The 21,620-nt window shown below is 35.1% G+C and overlaps 1 protein-coding gene across 1 annotated transcript; it reads right to left on the bottom strand.

Annotated features, from left to right (window-relative positions):
- Positions 1 to 5,204: 5,204 nt before the first annotated feature.
- On the bottom strand, positions 5,205 to 21,115 carry LOC138693253 (zinc finger protein 83-like). Its single transcript, XM_069817088.1, has 5 exons — positions 20,720 to 21,115; positions 18,939 to 19,073; positions 17,407 to 17,544; positions 14,465 to 14,550; positions 5,205 to 9,870 (listed from the first exon to the last, which is right to left on the bottom strand). Exons 1-5 carry the CDS (start codon positions 20,828 to 20,830, stop codon positions 8,532 to 8,534), a joined length of 1,809 nt encoding a protein of 602 aa, XP_069673189.1. The 5' UTR covers positions 20,831 to 21,115; the 3' UTR covers positions 5,205 to 8,531.
- Between the last annotated feature and the right edge of the window lie 505 nt (positions 21,116 to 21,620).

Here is a 21,620-nt window from a genome sequence, read left to right as displayed (position 1 = left end):
TATGCACTTTTACTTTAGCTCGGCGCCATTCAGTTTTATGTCCTCTTCGTTCCCATGGGAGGAGAGAGAACAGTTTCCTTGGGCGGGGGGGGGGGGCAAAGCAAAAGCAGAGAATTCCCATAAAACTGGTTTATGGCGGATATCGTTTACCTTCCGCCCCCTTATAGCTTGATCGTTTTGCACTATATCGGAATATGATCATTAAATAAAAGTATTTTCGGGGGGGGTGGTGTTTCTTACAGTGTTACATCCTTACCCGGGATGTTATGGACCGAGTTCGATAGAGCTTGAACTGTAGGTCAACTACAAATTATAATAGGACATTAATTAAAAGCATCTCTCTTTTTTTTCTCTCGTACAGAAACACATGCATACATAAATAACAATTTTGTAACTATGCTAACAGAAACTTTTTTATATAAAGCTTACCTTCTTGAAGATACCATATGAAATATAAACTCTAATTATTTTATTTAATCTCGTCTTTAAGTTTACACATTATACCGGCTTAGTTTCTCCAGTGTTTTGCAGTATGTTATTCATATTTCTCCAAGTAGTGGCTGGAACACCTGTAGACTTGTAACACATGTGTAAAGGCTGTTACAAGAGAAACACTACACTGCTTCCATTGCTGAAATGAGGTATAGAATATGTAATAATAATAATAATAATAATAATAATAATAATAATAATAATAATAATAATAATACGTGGCGCTACAGACCGTGAAGGACTTAGACCGACCATTCGGCTGCTGGCCTCACGCCCACATGCTGAAGCAGAGGTGGACGATCATCCAACCAGAATGGAGGTATGGTGTGGTTAGCACGATGATTCCCCCATCCGTTATGGCTGGCATTCATTCAGAAATTTAAAATAAATATTATAGTCCAGACACATTATCTGAAGGCTTTAATCGTCAATTTAAGCACAGGAACTTTAACATAAACAAAAGCAAAAAAGTTTTTTTTAATACTTTGTAACATTAATAAAAGAAAAGGTGTTGTGACAAGTTTGGTGGGTAGAACCCCCATAGCCCCCCATAACTCCGCCCTTGTTTTGCTCCACTAGATACGTCATTCATTGTTTTCGGCAGAAAAGTGAAAAAAAAGAAAATAATATACTTTTACGATAGACATAGATATCAACGAGGACAACAACAACGACTTGTAAAATACCATAGACCATCAAGTGTGATAAGTTGTGATAGCTCTGGTGTAAATCATGTAAACGTCTGTGTTTTCCGAGAAGGGTGGCTGAAATCTTTTGTGTACGAAGGATAAGTTATTTCGGATTAGTACAGGTTACGTTAAGTTAGGTTAGTTTATATTAGCTTAGAGATAGCGTGTGGGAAAATATCAGAGATACTATCAATTTCCAGCTGAGCCGAGCATAGGTTATTATGAAATTAAGGAAAAGAAACCGTGGTATGATGAAGATTGTTGCATGGTAGTAGAAAGAAGAAAACAGGCAAAATTGAAATTCTTACAGGATCCAGGTGAGGAGAATAGAGATAATTATTTCAATGAAAGACGGAAAGCAAGTCGTATATTTACGAATAAAAAGAGAGGCTACTTGAAGGAAAAACTGTTCGAGGTAAAAACAAATTTTAAGAATAAAAACATTCGAGATTTATATAAGGGAATAAAGTAATTTAAGAACGGATATCAGGCAAGGGTAAACGTGATCAAGGATGAGAATGATGACTTGCTTGCAGACTCTCATTCAATCCTGAACAGATGGTAAAACTATTTTGGGCAACTACTAATGTACATAGGCCAAGTAGAAATGAATCACACGAAATTCAAATACCAACTGTTGAGCTATTTATACCCGAACTCACACTTTCAGAAGTCGAAATTGCGGTAGAAAAACCTGAAAACCTACAAGTCTCCATGTATCGATCAAATTCCAGCAGAACTAATACAAGAGGGTAAAAACGCATTATCTAGCGAAATTTATAAACTTCTACTTGCTATTTGGGAAAAGGAAATTGTACAAGAAGAATGTAAAGAGTCCATTATTGTATTTAATTTTAAGAAGGGGAACAAGACTAACTGTGGTAACTTTCGAGGAATATCACTTATGTTGACGTCGTACAAAATTTTGTCCAATTTTTTTTGAGAAGGTTATCTCCGTATGTAGATGAAATTATGGGGGATAATCAGTGGGGTTGTAGACGAAATAGATCAACTATTGATCAGAATTTTTTAATTCGACAGACATTGGAGAAAAATGGGAGTATGAGGATACGGTACAAGAATTATTCATAGTGTTATGCCCCGCTAATTTAAGGGATAATTTACGGTGGTTAACATAGCAACTGTCATGCACTTCATACCAAGTTTTACGAACAGCAGTCCTTCACAAACTGTACACGTTGCATATAAGACGCAAACATATGGACTCGCATTGTCGTGGAGAACGCGGAGTCAGCATTCTCACAGCTTTATCCTCCACGCGCTACGACGCGTGCGAGATTAGATTGTTACATAGTCCTCTCTTGCTTTAGAACTCATATGTAAGACCGGCTGTTCGCAGAGAATCCCATGATTTTCTGTATGCTAAATTAACGCAAACCCAGCGTTTGCGTTGAGCGTAAGACTGGCGTATATGAATTACACTACATCTCAGTAGTACTCATCCTTTTCTCACGCGGCCGGGATAGCGTCATGACGCTACCGACATAATAAAAATCACGGTATCCGCCGACGCGCATTCAGAGTCAATTCAGAGAGCCTAGCTGCTGTAGGAGCGGAGATCGGTAGAATCCGACAAAGAGAAGCTGAAGTCATGGCAACCACGGCTGCCCCCGTCACCACATTCGTTTTATGTAAGTCTAAATAATTTTATTATATACCAATTGCTACTAATGTCGAGAGAGATTTACTAAATGCTACTTGTGTCAGAGTAATATACTACAGAGTATATAATAAGGAAATATCAGTGCTTGAAATTCAGTGAATCGTGTATACTCCGAAGTTATATTTTGATCGCAATTATTTAAGACGTAATGGATTTTTCCGAGGTTTTTGAATGGTACTACCTCATGAGATATTTTGATGGACACTATTATGATCAGTATTCGGTAATCCAAGCCGAATGGCACCTGAGTGAATAAACGCCTTTGTAGTAAATTCTTTAAATGATTTTGCATTGTCTTACGAAGTTTGTTCGACTAATTGCACTTTAGGTAACCAAGTTGACGCACTGAAGTTTCCATATTATTTCACTGTTTGATCAATTGCATTCAAATATAATCAATGATTTATGTACCATTTTGTATTCATTTAAACTCATGTAACTGAGTAGGCATACCAAGTAGGTATATCCTAGGTTCTCTTTTATTGCTTAAGTAAAGTAAAGTAAAGTAAAGTGAAGTGAAATAACGAGAAACATACATAACTTACTAGACCAGTTAAACATTCTGCAACTTTTCATAACATAGCTAAATGTATAACTCATGTATATAAAAAGTTTACAATATATTATAGTATAACCAGTGAAGTGACTTATTTGATTTGATTATGTTGATATTCTTCGGGCCTGATCCAACCTGTGATCCTGTTCTTGAATACGCAGTATCTAATTAAGATAATAACCACAACAATAGATTTCAAAAAGGCATATCGCTCGGTTAAGAAGTTTTATATAATATTCTTATTGAATTTGGTATTCCCAAGAAACTAATTTAATTAAAGAGTGGCTAAGTGAAACTTACAGCAGAATCCGTATAGGCCAGTTTGTATCTGATGCTTTTCCAATTAAGTGCGGGCTAAAGCAAGGAGTTGCACTATCACCTTTACTTTTTAACTTTTCTCTAGAATATGCCATTAGGAAAGTTCAGGATAACAGCCAGGATTTGAAACTGGACAGTTTACATCAGCTTCTTGACTATGCGGATGACGTGAATATGCTAGGAGAAAATCTACAAACGATAAGGGAAAACACGGAAATTTTACTTGAAGCAAGTAAAGCGATAGATGTGGAAGTAAACCCCGAAAAGTCAAAATATAGGATTACATTTCGTGACCAGAATATTATACGAATCGAAACATAAAATTTGGAGATTTATCCTTCCAACATATTGGAGCAACAGTAACAGATATAAATGACACTGAGGAGGAAATGAAACGCAGAATAAATATGGGAAATGCCTGTTACTATTCGGTTGAGAAGCTTTTGTCATCCAGTCTGCTATAAAAAATTCTGAAAGTTAGAAGTTACAGAACAGTTATATTACCGGTTTTTCTCTATGGTTGTGAAAGTTGGACTCTCACTTTGAGTGAGGCACCGATATTAAGTGTGTTTGAGAATAAGATTCTCAGGAAAATATTTGGGGTTAAGAGGGATGAAGTTACAGGAGAATGGAGAAAGTTACACAACGCAAAACTGCACGCATTTTATTCTTCACCTGACATAATCAGGAACATTAAATCGAGACGTTTGTGATGGGCATGGCATGTAGCACGTATGGGCGAATCCGGAAATGCATATAAAGTGTTAGTTGGGAGCCCGGAGGGAAAAAGACCTTTGGGGAGGCCGACACGTAGATGGGAGGATAATATTAAAATGGATTTGAGGGAGGTGGGGTATGATGACAGAGAGTGGATTAATCTTGCACAGCATAGGGATCGATGGCTGGCTTATGTGAGGGAGGCAATGAACCTGCGGGTTCCCTAAATGTCATTTGTAAATAATTGCATCAATATAATGGATTCCTAGTTTCCAACGAGTTAACATATAAGGAATTTATATTGCTTTTCAAGTTCTCTTGTGAGTTTGGTAATTTTTTGTAATTCTAAGTTTCTATTGATAGGTGGAAATAATTAGTTCAATAAAATTGTTAGCAACGTTTGCGTCCCTAATTTTTACTCAAGAAAGTTGGGAAGCCTACTGATAGGAGATCGATACATATACGACGTTATCAGCGATGACAGTACTTCAAAATATGAATTTAATCGAGTGATACAGCAGCTTTCCTTTGTCCCACCCTACACCATTTCTCTGCCCTCTCTTCCATACATACCTTGCTCTAAATCTCTCTTTTGTATCTTCTTCATTTTACTGACTACTTTATATTAAATAGGAATATCTGAATTATCTTTAAATTTGCCGGGATTCGATCCTAGAACCTCTCGTTTAATGAACCACTATCACAGCCATTATTCTACAAATTCGATCGTGAACAAACTCTTAAAAATTATGTCTAAGCACAATAAATTAACATCAAATACTTCCAAAGGTATTAACATATGACTTTATTATTACCGGTATATAGTAGAACTGAATTCATTAGTTTCCTGTCATCTTTATTACAGATAATATGCCAAATTGATCACTATTTAGTGTGCTTACTAACAATATATCTTGAGTATATACCTTTATTGTTTTCACGTGCTAATTAACTAGGTTTCCCTTGTTGACTAGTTAGTTAACACGAGAAAGCAATATCTGTGCTACATTATCCTATTGTACAATATTACAAAATCTAAGATGTGAAGTATATTGGTTTTAAGTTCATATTATTATATTTACTCACGGATGAACTTTAATAAAAAGGCAATTTATGGCAGAAATGTAAGTAGTGCCTAATGATATTTTATTATAGCACACGTCAAGTAAAGAGTGAAGCGATGCTTGGAGAGCGTACTAATAGAATTTCTAATTGAAAACATCTGTACTGCAGTAGCTGACAACCTGAACATCTGCAAGTGTGTTCGTAAATAAAAAGGGGAATTTGGATAAATGACAGATGAATTGTGTGTGTATAACGTGTTTATTAATTTTTGAAACGAATTGAAAATCATCAACTGCATTCTTTTTATCCAGCCGAAGTAAGTAAAAGAATTTATTGTAACATTAAGTAACAACTCTATGAGAAAAACAATGGAAATATAACCTAATACAAAATTTGTTAGGAACAGAGAAGATGTACTCTTAATGTTTTAATGCCTGAAATTCTATTTTACGTAAATATTTTTTCCTCCAACTGTATGGCAAGAAAAAGTGACGTCATGAACTTTTCAATATCTTTCAGGCAGAGGACTAAACAACATCTGAGAACAAATTGCTTAATATGCATACGACAACTAATATTATATAATATTATAAATAAAAATACTCAATTACTCACAGCAACCATAATTCCCCAAACAGCAACAGCAATGATGCGGTACGTAGAAGAATAATCCTCATTGTATTTGTGTACTAAAACGTCCAATTGTACATAAAAAATTTGCACATTATATTAAAGCCGATCCACGTGTAACCAGATAGTCTTTTGAGCTTATCTTTACACATGAAACACATTCCAAAATTATCACAAGCCAAAGGCATTTACTGCCTTCCTCTTTCTCTCCACATAGATCAATATTGTTAATGTCGTTTATCGTCTGATATCTTCTTCTGCCCCCAACTCATCTCCGATTTACGATTACTTCCAGTATATCCATCACTAGGCAGTTTCTTCTCAGCCAGTGACCCAACCAATTCCTTTACCTCTTCAATTTCAGTATCATTCTTTCTTCACTCATTATTTATTCTTTCTTCACTCATTATTTCCAACACAGCTTATTTCTTATTCAGTGTGTCCATTTAACACGATCAATTTTCCTCCATACATATTTTTAATGCTTGTATCCGCTTTTCTTCACTTCGTAGTAATGTCCATGTTTCTGCTCCAAACAATCCCACACTCCATCCAAAGCACTTCATTAGTCTCTTACTTACTTCTCTTTCTAGAGATCCACAAAAGCTACTCCTTTTTCTACTAAAAAGTTCGTTGATCATTCCTAACCTCAATTTTATTTCCTAGCAACAGCTCATGTTACTGCTTATAGTACACCCTAAGTATTCGAAGACGACCACTTGTTCTATTGCCTCATTTGGAATTCCTCTGGCAAAGGTCCTCGTCTTATTTGAATTTATGCTTATCCCATATTACTGTACACAACTGGCATTGAGATCCAGTAGCATATAGATTAGTATTGTCTCCTCTGCTGCTAACAACGCCATATCATCAACAAATCTGATGTACTTTACTCTTCCTGCTGCAGTAAATCTTCCCACGTTCTGAAAACATTTCTTCACATAAAGGTTAACCCACTTCAAAATGTAACACATAGAATTCTTTAAGAATTGAATTCTGATGGTAATCTGGTCAGACACACGTAATATAATTCTGAAAGTGATTCTATTTAATTTGTGAGTTAGTTAGACACAATGGATGATGAAGTAACATTCTTGCTACAAAATATACGAGAAAATAGATTTATGATGACAAGAGAGTGAAATAACTTTTATGTTTCCTGCAAGTTTCTCATTAATTACGAATGCTCACCTTTCGTTATATAAATTTAAGCAGTATTTCAGTTCGCGTTTTAGTTGTCATTCCCGGTTTATTGTGAACCAAGCCCAACAGTTTAACTTACAGGACAGAGACAAACGCATTCCACAAACACCGCATTACCAAGTAATTTCGTCGGTACATTTGAAACCATATTTAAAATAGTCTTCCTAAAGAAACACGTTTCAGAGATCAGACTTCAAAGGCTTCTCACTTAAAGGTGTTCATTGCTTCTTAGGCTACCTATATGCTACAAGAATCGTATTACAAAAGGTTATTACCAATATACTTGAGCACATGAATACTTAAACTACACCCACTATCGAAACTCAATTGACGTCACTCAAAATGAAGATACATTTGATAGTTTTCTCGCCTGTATGCTGCCGTTCATGGTTTCTTACGATAGTCGAATCTGAAAAACACTAACCACGAATTTAATATTTGAAAGATTTCTCGCTTGTGTGTTGCCGTGTATGGTTTCTTACGATAGTCGAATCTGAAAAACACTAACCACGAATTTAATATTTGAAAGATTTCTCGCTTGTGTGCTGCCGTTCATGGTTTCTTAGGATAGTGGAATATGAAAAACAGTAACCACGAATATAATATTTGCAAGTTTTCTAGCCTGTGTGCCGGTGTTCGTGGTTTCTTAGAATAGTCGAATCTGAGAGACATATACCACAAACTTGACATTTGAAGGGTTTCTCGCCTGTGTGCCGTTGTAGATGTGCCTTTAAGTTATTAGAATTTGAGAAACCACTACCATAAACATCACATATGAAAGGTTTCTCGCCTCAGTGCAGGCGCACTTGCACTTTCAAGTGATGGGAGCACGAGAAACACTAACCATAAACATCACATTTCAAAGGTTTATCGTCTGTGTGTATGCGTAAATGTAATTTAAAGTTGCCGGAGCACGAGCAACACTTACCACAAAAATCAAATTTGAAAGACTTCTCGCCCGTGTGCACGCGTTCATGTATTCTTAAATCAGAAGACTTATAAAAACACTTACCACAAACATAACATCCGAAACGTATGTCGCCTCTTTGACAGCACTCTTGAATTTCTGGGGTATTTGACAATGCAAATGATTTACCTTAAAAAAATTGCATTTGAAAGCTTTCTCGCTTGTAGACAAGGGTTTATACTTTTTTAAGCAACTCGATTTAAAGAAACGTTATACACAAATGTCACACTCGAAAGGTTTTACGCCCGTGTGAAGGCGTTCATGGCTTCTTAAATCACTAGACAGAGGAAAAGACTTACCACAAACATCGCATTTGAAACGTGTCTCGCCTGCGTGAAGGCGTTCATGGCCTCTTAAATTACAAGACTGCGAAAAACACTTGCCACAAACATCGCATTTGAAAGGTTTCTCGCCTGTGTGAAGGCGTTCATGGCTTCTTAATTTACAAGACTGCGAAAAACACTTGCCACAAACATCGCATTTGAAAGGTTTCTCACCTGTGTGAACACGTTTATGGCATTTTATGTAACCCGGCCGCGCGAAACACTTTCCACAGACATCGCATTTGAAAGGTTTCTCGCCAGTGTGAAGGCGTTCGTGTCTTCTTAGATGATGAGACCGCGAAAACCACCTGGCACAGATATCGCATTTGAAAGTTTTCCCGCCTGTGTGAAGGCGTTCATGGTTTCTTAGATGATCGGCCTGCTTAAAAAACTTTCCACAAAGATCGCATTTGAAAAGTTTCCCGCGTGCGTGAAGGCGTTCATGGTTTCTTAATCTACAAGACTCCGAAAAACACTTGCCACAAACATCGCATTTGAAAGGTTTCTCGCCTGTGTGAACACGTTTATGGCTTTTTATGTTACCCGGCCGCGCGAAACACCTGCCACAGACATCGCATTTGAAAGGTTTCTCGCCAGTGTGAAGGCGTTCGTGTCTTCTTAGATGATGAGACCGCGAAAACCACCTGCCACAGATATCGCATTTGAAAGTTTTCCCGCCTGTGTGCCCAAGTTTATGGCTTTTTAAATCACCCGATCGCGTGAAACACCTGCCACAGACATTGCATTTGAAAGGTTTCTCGCCTGTGTGAATGCGTTCATGGTCTCTTAGTTGACCAGTCTGCGAAAAACACCTGCCACAGACATCGCATTTGAAAGGTTTCTCGCCTGTGTGAATGCGTTCATGGTTTCTTAGATGACCAGTCTGCGAAAAACACCTGCCACAGACACTGCATTTGAAAGGTTTCTCGCCTGTGTGAATGCGTTCATGGTCTCTTAGACGAGCAGTCTGCGAAAAACACCTGCCACAGACATCGCATTTGAAAGGTTTCTTGCCACCGTCCGTGGATAAATGGTCGTTCAGTTTTTCCGCAGTCGAGAAATATTTCTTAGACGATTCTAATTCCAATTGCTTCTCACCTTCATTAGTCCGCACAGCTTTTCCGGTGGAATTTGAATTCTTGCGAATCTCGCACACAGTCTCGTTCTCTTCAAGAGAAAGACTGTCCAATTCCGATGATACAGTCCTCTCAATCGTAGCTGCAATCCTGAAGTAAATATACTATCAGTCTACAAAATAGTCGCAGCAAATATACATTCAATTATAGAATATTAAAAAACAAGATATTTCATGAGAAGGAGCAATACGATTAAAGATACAAGCTTGTAATTGATGTATGAGTAACAAAAGAAGTATCTTATTGTCTCAACTATTTGGATTTCACCTGTACAATAAATTTAATAGGGATTACACAATGTTAGTAAACTCTCGTCAGGTTTTTTAAATAAACCTCTCTGTTCAAAGTCCCCTGTCTTTGAGTGGGCTAAATTATGCGATTATTTCGAAATTAGGGATTGCAAATGCCCAAATATCTTTTTCTAACTCTTATTATTTTCATATATAATCTTTATAGTTTTTAATTTTATCAATTTAAAATTAGGAAAATTTGCAGTGCAACATTACTGATTCCATTTCGTAGCATGCGTCATCATGATAAAATTTGAATTGGTATTATCTCTAACTTGCTATTTGTTGTTTTGCGAAAGTTAAACTAGAAACAATGCTTTCAGAAATCTACAACAATGTAATTTACAATTGTACAAAATTATAAGCATACTAAATAATTATCTTTATGTTTAAATGATAAGAATTCTCGTATTCAACGAGATAAAAGCATTAATTGACTCAAGTGAGAGAAATATCTGAAATGTCTGTAGCAAATTTAAGACTTGAATACTCTTCTATTGAATGCATTATGTCTGACGAGTAGCTTTCACCTCTACGCGGATGTTGTTATTTCAAGTTATTTATCAGAAATAAACGGTTGCGCGTCTGGCAGCGAAACAGGGTGGGCAGGGTTCGAATTCCAATTGGGGCAAGTTATTTGGTTGTCTTTTTTCCTGGGTTTTTCCATTAACGCAACATGAGCAAATGGTGGGTAACTATCAGTGCTGGACCACGGACTCATTTCACCAGCATTATCACCTCCATCTCAATGAGACGCAAAATAAGTGAGATGTTCATAAGCATCGCAAAATAACCTAGTAAGCTGATGGAAATATATATGATACACATGGGATGCAAGTACACACAGGAGGGAAACAGGATGAGTCTGCAGAGAACAGACAAGAACCAAGGAATGAGAACTGTCCAAGATGTTATGTTGGTTCTCTACGGTACAGAGCGAAGGGTAATGGCAGACCTCTTCATAAGGTGCAATATGACAGAGAAAATTTTAGCTCAAAACCTAGCTCTGACTGGATGGGGGGGGAAAAAAGGTGAGATACAAAAGCGTACAAAATAACGAAAGGAAAAGAAGACTTCACTTTTCGGGGTCATGGTAATTTCAGTGACATTCTATAATACAAGAAAAAAATATTTTGTGCTGCTGCCATCACCAGCAACGAGGTATGTCTTGTTCAAAAGGAGACAACAATTGCAAGCCACAAATAATACTCAATTGTAACAAAACCAAAGCAGGAGTGCATACTATAGACAAGATGCCTAGAGAGTACACAACGAGTGAGGTGGTCTGTACATCTGATGTGCAACATAGACGACAACACCCTGTAAACTCCCGAACGGAAAATGAAACAAAACATCACAGACGCCTATTCCTGCTTGAACTAGGTGACGTGCCAGTTCGTCTCTTCATCACCCAGAGATCTACGATTGTAGCATTGAGAGAGCCAGAGCGTGTTTGCATGGAAGCACTGGGTATACACACTCCATAGAATGAACCCTGCATTAGGCAATGTATCAGCTGGAAATGGAAGGAAAAGTGGACACTGCCACATGCACCCAAGGATGCTGGGCAGGAGACTGACCTGAAGCTTCAAATGATATACGACATTAAGACACATGGGTTGCATGCGGAGGCTATGAGGAACGCGGGAAATTGCAAAGACTGGAGCACAGCAGGCGTTCAAACCTTACCGTCCTCTGATATCCCTCTGCTACCTGCAATCTTGTGTTAGACGTCATAGGAAAGTGGAAATTTAATGCAGTGCGTCACTCGACCTCATGCAAAGAGTACAGAGCATTGAAGGCATCACAACAATATCTTCAATTACTTCAATTTTTACTGCATATTTTAAATAATAAAATAAAAATTATTTCAGAAGCAATATCAATGCTCGGCAGTATGTATAGCTGTAACCAGTTTTTTCATCCACGAAACTTAACAAACTTCAATTGACAGACAATAATTTATTTATGTTCAGTTTTATGGACTGCAACTGCTAATGTAATATTGCCTGACATAGAGAATGTTATATCCAAAAATAATCCTGCAGCAGGTCCTTCAAGTGAGAAAAATGACTCTTGTGATATAAGAAAACGTGTTTCAACATTGTGAGTACACATTGCAATTGCAACATACAAGCAATCAAGTAAAAGCTTAGGAAGGAACTAGCTTTCCATGTTGTTCAGTTTGTACACTGACGTTCAAAAACATCTGAGCTACGATTTTATGATCATGTAAGCATATTCTTCACTTAGAGGATAAGTCAGAAGCAAAGATACGCAAAAACCAAACAAACTTTGAAACAGTATTCCTCGGTCTGAAAAGGTTTCACCATTATTGGGGCGCTTATAAAGTGTCAGGGACAATGACGTAGTTCAAGCAGAAATTATCATAACTGACAATATCAGCGGTTTCAGGCTAAACCTAGTGTAGTTTTGCAATCAGCAGAGTTGGATGAAGAATTGATTTCTATAATACGGGTATTATTTGTCCAGTACGATTTACAACACCGACTTTTATCTTCACCATTTCTTCAAAGAAGTAATAACTACAGAAGCCACACTTACACCAACAAATTATAGTTCACTATAGATTAGTAGGGTCGGGTATCTATGTATTCACGTACCAGTATATGGTTCATTGTTCAAATGTTTCGTCACACTATACAATTCAAGTACAATAAATTACATTTTTGCCTAGAAGAATATCCTATCTTATTTAACATAAGGTACTGTTACTTTGTAAAGAAATAGTCATAAAATATTAAACCGATATCAGAAATATTCCAATTTTTAAATAATGTTAATGGCTTATTTCTTTGTCTTTTGTAGAAGTTGTTACATAAATTGATTACACTTAATTTACTGTTGATTACTATTGTACATGACGTATCTCAGGCAGTAATAACATAAACATCCGTGCCTGAACACTGAGTAGTCACACAGTTATATGCAGTCTATTACAGAGAATCACGCGGCTATTCTGTAACTTAAAAATCATTAGTTGTTGTGCTGATTTCGTGACAGCACTGCTCTGAACTCACAAAGTGTGAGAAATATTGGAGAGTATGAGAGTTTATGGCTTTAGAGCTAAGAACAATGTATCAGTTAATAACAACACCATCATATCTAGTCACTAGAAGAGGAAACAGTGGCCAAACAGAAAGAAATCATAAATTGGTGAAACAACGTTGTTCAAGTCCAGTTATATGTATTATTGTAGAACGGTAGTACATCTGGTGTTATAGAACTGAAAGAATGATGATCTTAACAACAGCAAAATAAATAAATAAATGAATGAATAAATAAATACATAAACAAGTAAATAGGCATATAGATAAATAGGTACGTAGGTAGATATTTAGATAAATAAATAAGTAAATGAATAAACAAGTTAATAAATAAGTAAATAAAGAAGTAATAAATAAGGAAATAAATGAATAAAAAAAATGAAATGAATACATAAATTACGTAAGAAGTAAATAAGTGAGTAAATAAGTAAATACATAAGTAAATAAGTTAGTAAATAAAGAATTAATTAATAAGTAAATAAATAATTAAATAAATAGATAAATAAATAAATAAGCAAATAAATAAATATGTGTGCAAATATGTAATAAATAAGTAAATAAATAAATAAGTACATAAATAAGTAAATAAATAAGTAAATAAATAAGTAAATAAAAATTAAATAAACAAATATGTAAATGAGTAAGTAAATAAATAAATAGACAAACAAATAAATAAGGAGCCAAGTAAATAAGTTAGTAAATAAGTAAATAAGTTAGTAAATAAGTAAATAAGTTAGTAAATAGAGAAGTAATTAATAAGTAAGTAAATAAATAAATAATTAAAAAAGGAAATAAGTAAATTGGTAAGTAGGTAAGTGAATAAATAAGTAGGCAAATAAATAAGTAAATAAGTAAGTAAGTAAATAAATAAATAATTAAATAAAACGGCCAAATGAATGTTACACAGTTACTTTGCAACCGTGATTAATACTTTGCAGAAGAATGCTTGGAATGGACTCTAAATAGTACCGTAGTACATAATTTTCTAGGGAAATATAAAAACTTCAATTGTAAACAAGCTGTAGATATTAAGTCGCAGGGCTTCAATACCCTGGGCTGGAATATGAGTGTAAAGGAATTCTACTTGCATGTCCATCTATATTACTTTCCTGAAAATCTACGCATTTTTAGTGAAGAACATGAAGAAAGGTTTTAACCGTACATTATGGTAACCAGATACCAAGAGAGGTGCAGTGTGAATGTGATGACTGATTATTGCTGGATGATTCAGACAGACAGTTCTTCTGAAGCTGCTTCTAAACAGTCAAGCTAACAGACAATTCAAACACAATGAAATCTACTTGAAGACTCGCACATCACACTCACCTTTCCTTCAAAACCTCGTTGTCCTCTGGTGTTACTTCCTCTCTTTGCTCCTCATTCACTGTGTCCGAGTCAGTCTGCTCTTCTTCCTAGAAATAAAACAAAACGATAGCACAATTTATCTTAAGAAAAGCGCATTGAATTTAGATGCCACAGAACTGCATTTGAATTGTATTAGGCCTAGTAGAATTTTAGCAAATAGAGGACAATTCTTGGGGCAATTTTTCGTGAGGCAATTCGTTTCCTTGTCGATCTGCATTTTTGAAAATTTTTCAACTTGTGGTACAAGAAGGGTGTAATTTAAAATCCTGTAGAGCAGTCATATAATCAAAAGCTGTTTCTCCAAGCAGCAGGGGAATTTTGACGGTTTTAGAAGGGGACAAGTGGTATAAAATGCAAATAAATGACATAAATGTATATGCATTAATATATAAAATAAAATATTTTAAATTTTATATGAGTCAACATCAACTTACCGAGGAATGATAATATGCTGAATAGTGGAAAAGCGCATGGTGCAAAAGATGTTGAGAACAGAAACAAAGTACATAATATTCAGAAACTAAACTAACACAACTTTTGCATTTTTTTTTTTTTTTTTTTTTTAAGTTTATGATAGAAATGCAAAATTTAAAGAGAGAACGTCATTCCAATGCAATATAAGTGTCAAACATACCGTATTATGAATATTTTCTTAAATCATATTTAGAAGATACGAAAAGGTACAATGTTATTACATGTTTTGATAAGATATCTAATCCAGGAAACATTTCATTTTATAAAAACAAGTGAAATACGATAGATTTTAAGGTTGGCACTTCACTAATCTGGCTACACTAGATGCGCATCTGTCATTCTCTTCTCTGTTGCTTGCACACCCACACTTTGTTCACTGAATGTTGACTTGTGCCATATTTGAGATTCTGTCGCACACCAATGCATCACTTGAGTATGCACAGCCAGGCTGGTGGAAAATGGCTGTTATAGAGTAACTATTTAACTACTTATAATACAAGAAATTTTATATGACCGAATAATTCAATAATTTCTAGTCACGAATTTGGTGGATTTTGTAAGTGGTTTACAACAATTTAACTACTGCAACGGTTATCCAGCATCTCAGTGAAGTGAAGGTGATAATGCCAGCGAAATTAGATTAGATTAGATTAGATTTATTTATTTAACCTGGTAGAGATAAGGCCATCAGGCCTTCTCTGCCCCTCCACCAGGGGAAATGTGTCTATGGTTACTGCCAAAAATTAACCAGCATTTTCTCTCAATGGGTTAAGATCCCTTTGCTATGACAATACTGAATATTATATCGTAGAGATAAAATTCGGTTAGAATATTCGTTGAACAATTTTGTGAACTTTCCCGAGAATTTTAACTAAGTTGTAGCCTAGTGATAAGAAGTAAATGAAACTCAAATACATTATTTATTTCTAATGATTTTAAAATTGGCAAAATGAAGTGTCACATGTTACGTTTTTCTACCTCCTCTATAATTAAATGCAGTTCACTGACAGATTAAGAGTAAATAAAATATACAACAGTTTCATGTATGCTGTATCTGCATGTATATATCAGGACATTATGCAAAATTTAGAACCTAATCTGCAATTCACTCAAAATCAACTACATTATTTTTCGTAAACTTACAACAATGGTACACAGACTACTCAACATACCAATGAACCAACAGGATTATAACGAAGAACTAAACACAATCAAATACATAGCACAAGGAAACGGATACAACCCCAACATAATAGACAACATAACACGTAAGACAAAACAAAACCACAAAAAAAAACAGAAGAACACAACACAAACACAACAACACAAGAAAATATATCACACTAATACACGGAAACAAAAACACACATAAAATTGCAACCTCATTCAAGAAATTAGACTATAACATCGCATACAGAACAAATAACACTCTACAAAAACATCTCAACACACAACACAAACAAATACAACCAAACACAGGCGTATACAAACTCAAATGAAACACCTGCAACAACTCCAACATAGGACAGACGGGCAGATCATTTCAAACACGTTACAAAGAACACATCACAGCCATAACGAAATTGCAAAACACCTCCACATATGCAGAACACATCACAAATGCCAACCACACCTTCAGAGACATCAGCACAGACATGGAAATACTGCACATCCAACCAAAAAGCCAGAAACTCAACACACTAGAACAATACGAAATATACAGACACACGAAAACACAACCGAATGATATTCTCAACACAGAACTCAATTTCAAAACACATTCACTCTTTGACTCTACACTACAAAACGCACCCACACACCTAACATGAGGCGCCAATACCAACAACGACCAGTTCCGAAGATGACCGCAAAATAGGTCGAAACATGTTAACAAGGTACGTTAATAATATTTAACACAAGAAAGTTATTATCATACACATTCCGAAGTGATAGAGTGTTAAAAGTTGTGTAATCAAGATGTATATTACAAAATATCTTCTCTCTATGGTAAGATAATATTCTACAAAAGATACATTGCAACTACATAAAAACTTAAAAACAAGAAGTAAAAAAAAATGAAGTCACGAGAAAATATATGAACATACATCTAAAACAAAAGCTGTTACTTCTAAAAGGTAAAATGTATTACGAATTTTAGACAACGACACAGAGTACACAAAAAGAAGCAGTGTCCTCAAACACCATAGATTATGCAACAGGCAATTACGTTTTCATATCTAAAACAAACCGAGATAACACTCCAGAATTAGTTCCCTGCAACATGAGATATCTCGAAACGAAAATATTGATAAATGTTTTTCTGCCTTTATTATAAAGTAAAAGGCATTGCAAACACTGTTGTAAAGAGGTAGCGGATCTGACAATCATAACACAAGATAACCACAGTGCATATCTTGTGCTGCACTCACCTCAGGTTCACGTTTCACCACAGGCAACGAAATTGCCACTGGATCTTTCTCACGTTTTATTTCTGATACGAGATCATGGCTCTGGTCGTCATATTCCTCTTTTATACCAGTCACATGATGATCCAAGACATTCCGTTCCTGCAGTACAAACAAACGTCTTAAATGAGCAATTTATTACAGGGTGTTAAAAGACGACTTCTAACGTTACAAGCTGCTGTCCATATGTCTGCATGCAACAGCCCGACATTATGAGGAATGGGGTCAGAATTCATAAGCGAATACAAATTTTTCACGCAAAAATATTACTTAGACATATTATGAAGGTCTGTAATAATACGAAAAGCAAATCGTGGATATTACGGCCATTCATACATATAGTATACTATTGTGCATATATATTGTAGCATGTTTTCAACAATGTTTTGTGTTAAACCCAAAATTTCAGTTGCTTTGCAAAAAAGATGAACAAATAAATAAAATAAATAAAAAAATAAGAAATTTCAAACGATATAAGAGACAGTTTAAAACATAATTTTATTGATGCTTATTATGAAAAAAACATCAAAAGGAAAAATAAAATGATACTTTTTTTCACTCTGTGGGAGAATTTCGAAATATTTCTGATTCATTGAATCTTACTGAGGAGGAGAAGAAAAAAGCATTCCCTTGAATTTCAAAGCTACTTTCAGTATAGTTTCATCATTTTTCATGTATGCATTCAGTACTCGGGGATTTCCTTTCCTATGCAAATAATGCTTATATCTTAGACAACAAAAATGCTTAGAAAATTTGTCGAATTTCCCAAGTTTAGTATCTAGTTGGAATCCACCCACAATCAGTTCAAGTAAATTCAAAACCGCTATTTCTATTTCTAATAATTTCAATATTTGTCAAATGAAATTTTTAACTTTACGTTTCTATACCTATATATAAGTTGAATGCACTTCATTGACAGTAAAAATATAAGTAAAAAAATAATACTTTGATGTATGCTGTACCTATACCCAATGTAGCAGATCATTTTGCAAAATTTAGAGCACCTTCTGGAATTGACCCAAATAAGCCCCGCAATGTACTGTAAAGTTACAAAATATGTTTTCCATACTGGCAGCATAATTTGCTACAAAAGAAATATCCCAGAGACGTAAATACCTAAAAGAAAAAATTAAGACATGTGATAATATATCTGCATACATCTACGTACCGAGAATATTAGACAAAGACATAGAGAAAACAAAAACAAATTAAGTCAAGTACATCACAGTATCAAAGTAATAGACTGGGAATTTGTAGCTATGGCAACCATTACGACTGAGTATAACTAGCAATTACGTGCTCGAATTTAAAACAAAAACGAGACAATAATGCAACAAGACATAAATAATAACAAACAGAAGCGATATTGTTCTGCCACTGCCACACACTGAAAGGCGCTACAAGTATTGTAGTAAAGAGGCAGTGTCCATTACAAACAAAACACAAGAAAAACACTGAAAGAAGAACACACAGTGCATTCTTTGTCGTGCACTCACCTCAGGTTCACGTTTCACTACGGGAAAGGAAATTGCCACTGGATCTTCAACTTTTATCTCAGAACTGAGATCATGACTCTGGTTCACATATTCCTCCTTTAAACCAGTCACAAGCTGATCCAAGGAAGTCCGTTCCTGCAGTACCAAGAGACATCTTGAGCAATTTATTATATGGTGTTAGCACAGTTTAGTATATACAGTTGCGGCGCTCAATACTTGATAAATATGCATATATAGTTAGTTGCAGACCTCCAGGATCGCTACTATCGCCTCAGTACAGACCCTTTCCCAAGCAGACGACAATGTATATTCGGGTTTTCTATTTCAGTGTATGGAGCTCAATGAAATATTATGTTATAACTTTATTGCGTATCATTGCTAAGTTTTATTTTGTGTAATGTGTCCATAAGTTCCGTTTACTTCTTATTGCATAATTTGAAGGAGAAATAATTACAAAGCTGTGTTATTTTAATGTGAACAGAATTTTACATGTTAACATAATCTATTCGTATCACCATTTTAACTTTAGAATACAAGCTATTTTGAGGTTTAATAAAAGTGTATTTATATTGTTATTTTCATTTAGCACATCTACCTTCCTTAATTGTAGATAGAAAATTTACCATACCACACCTATGAAATTAGTGTATGTACGATTGTGTTACTTCGTCTCTTAGGAGTAGATAAATTCAATAATTCAGTACGTACTCGATTGTAGTATTAACATACAGACAAATTGAATGTGCTGCGTATCATACATGAATTTATAAGAATATTTTTGTGGAGGTGCAGGTGATGGTATAAGCAAGGCATAATAAAAGCCTAAACTAACCAAATCTAACTTGTCACAGATCCGTATATGCTAGGAGCATTAAGTATAAGGGAACTACTTCTGAGCTAGTTTAGGCTACTAACACAGTACATTAATCAGACTTCAGATTGAAGTACCGTAAGAAACGAATAAATAGAACTGAAAAAGAGACAAATTGCATTTATAAGTTATCACATGTAAGTTTATGCTTAATTATAACATAGGCTATAAATGCAAATACTGAAATATTGGCACAGTAAACATAAACTTTAATTGTAACATATCAAAATATCCGTGCGGTGCAACTCAAAATTATTGAATCGAGCATAAATGAATGTACAAGAACTTCGCAATATTTAATGGAAATAAAGTCAGGTATTACACATAATAACAAGGTAATTTTCACACCAAAAGTAATATTACACCTTATCTGGCAAGTGAATTATGTCTGAAGTGTCTCATAATCATAGTTTTAAATTTATTCATGCTATTACACTACATTTTAGAGAAATATATGTTGCTCTTTATGCATTCCAACTAATTTATATGGTTGAAAGAAAGAACATAATCCCAAACACCCCTACCCTCCTTTCCTATATTTGACTTATTAATAATTGGAAGCGAAAAATTATTTATAGTCTTAGATAAAGGGAATAAAATGAAAATGAATTCGTGACCTTAAGCATAGTATCAAATACCTACATTGCGGTAATGTGTAGCTTAGCAACCATCAACAATAAGGTGTAACCTGTAACTTCGTTTTTAAATTTGAAATATAAAACTAGATAAGAGTTCAACATTACACTTCGGTTCAACATAACAAATTAAATATATATGGTCATCAGATTCCTTCTATCCCCATCACATACTCAAAAACACTCCAAGTAATGTTATAAATAGTGTGTCTGTGATATTCAAAATACAAAATAAGCACTAGAAAAACACAACACATTCCTTGCGCTCCACTCACCTCCGGTTCATTTTTCAACATTGGGAATGAAATTGGCATCGGAACATTATCAACTTTCACCTCATGTGTGAGAGCATTTACCTGGTCCAAATATTCTTCGGAGTAATGCATCTTGCGTAAGCTTATGTATGACAATATTGAGAATCGTTTCCATTTATCGTAATTATTACAGGCAGTTAGGGCCAGCGTTGCCAACACCAGTTTGCAAAATACACTAAGCGCTTAAAAATCAAGGACATATAGCATTGAACCCACTGGATTTTAAGATCTATATTACATATTTAAAATAGTGCGAATTCGGCTATTTCTTTGGAAGGGTTCATATCTGATGCATCTTTATAGACGACTGAAAAACTTAACACCAAAAACCTTTAGATTTCCTACTGCGACACTGGTCACGGCTGACCAAAGCCTTCATAAAGTATTTTCAAGGGGGCAGTGTTCAGAGAGATTATCGATGTTCAGAATGCCAGTGATTTCATGTTTTACTCCTCTTTGCAATTATTATTTTATGGATAATTATTTTTCTTCTATTTTTGCTTTTTAATACTAATTAATAGTGAGACCTCATACCTTATCGGTAAAACCCCAAGAATCAATGACTGTTTGTTCATACATAGGGATAGTAGGCTTGCAAACTGTCCGGTATATTTCCTGGACAGTCCAGGATTTTGACCATTGCGTCCAACGTCCCGACATAATTTGCACATGCATCAAAATGTCCTGATTTCATGGCATATTAAGCATGACAACTGATTATGTTCCTATCATATTGTTGGATTTAATCTGAATTGGAAGAAATGTCCGAACAGTCTTATACAGATAGGCTTGCAATATGTGACGAAATGGAGAAACGACTCTGGTTCTAGCACGCATGTATTTCTTGTTCGTGAGTCAATGC

The sequence above is a fragment of the Periplaneta americana genome, chromosome 17 (genome assembly GCF_040183065.1).
Source record: "Periplaneta americana isolate PAMFEO1 chromosome 17, P.americana_PAMFEO1_priV1, whole genome shotgun sequence".
In the NCBI taxonomy this organism is placed as follows: Eukaryota; Metazoa; Arthropoda; class Insecta; order Blattodea; family Blattidae; genus Periplaneta; species Periplaneta americana.
The sequence above is the reverse complement of the archived record's forward strand: the minus strand, read 5'-3'. Positions and strand labels throughout refer to the sequence as shown.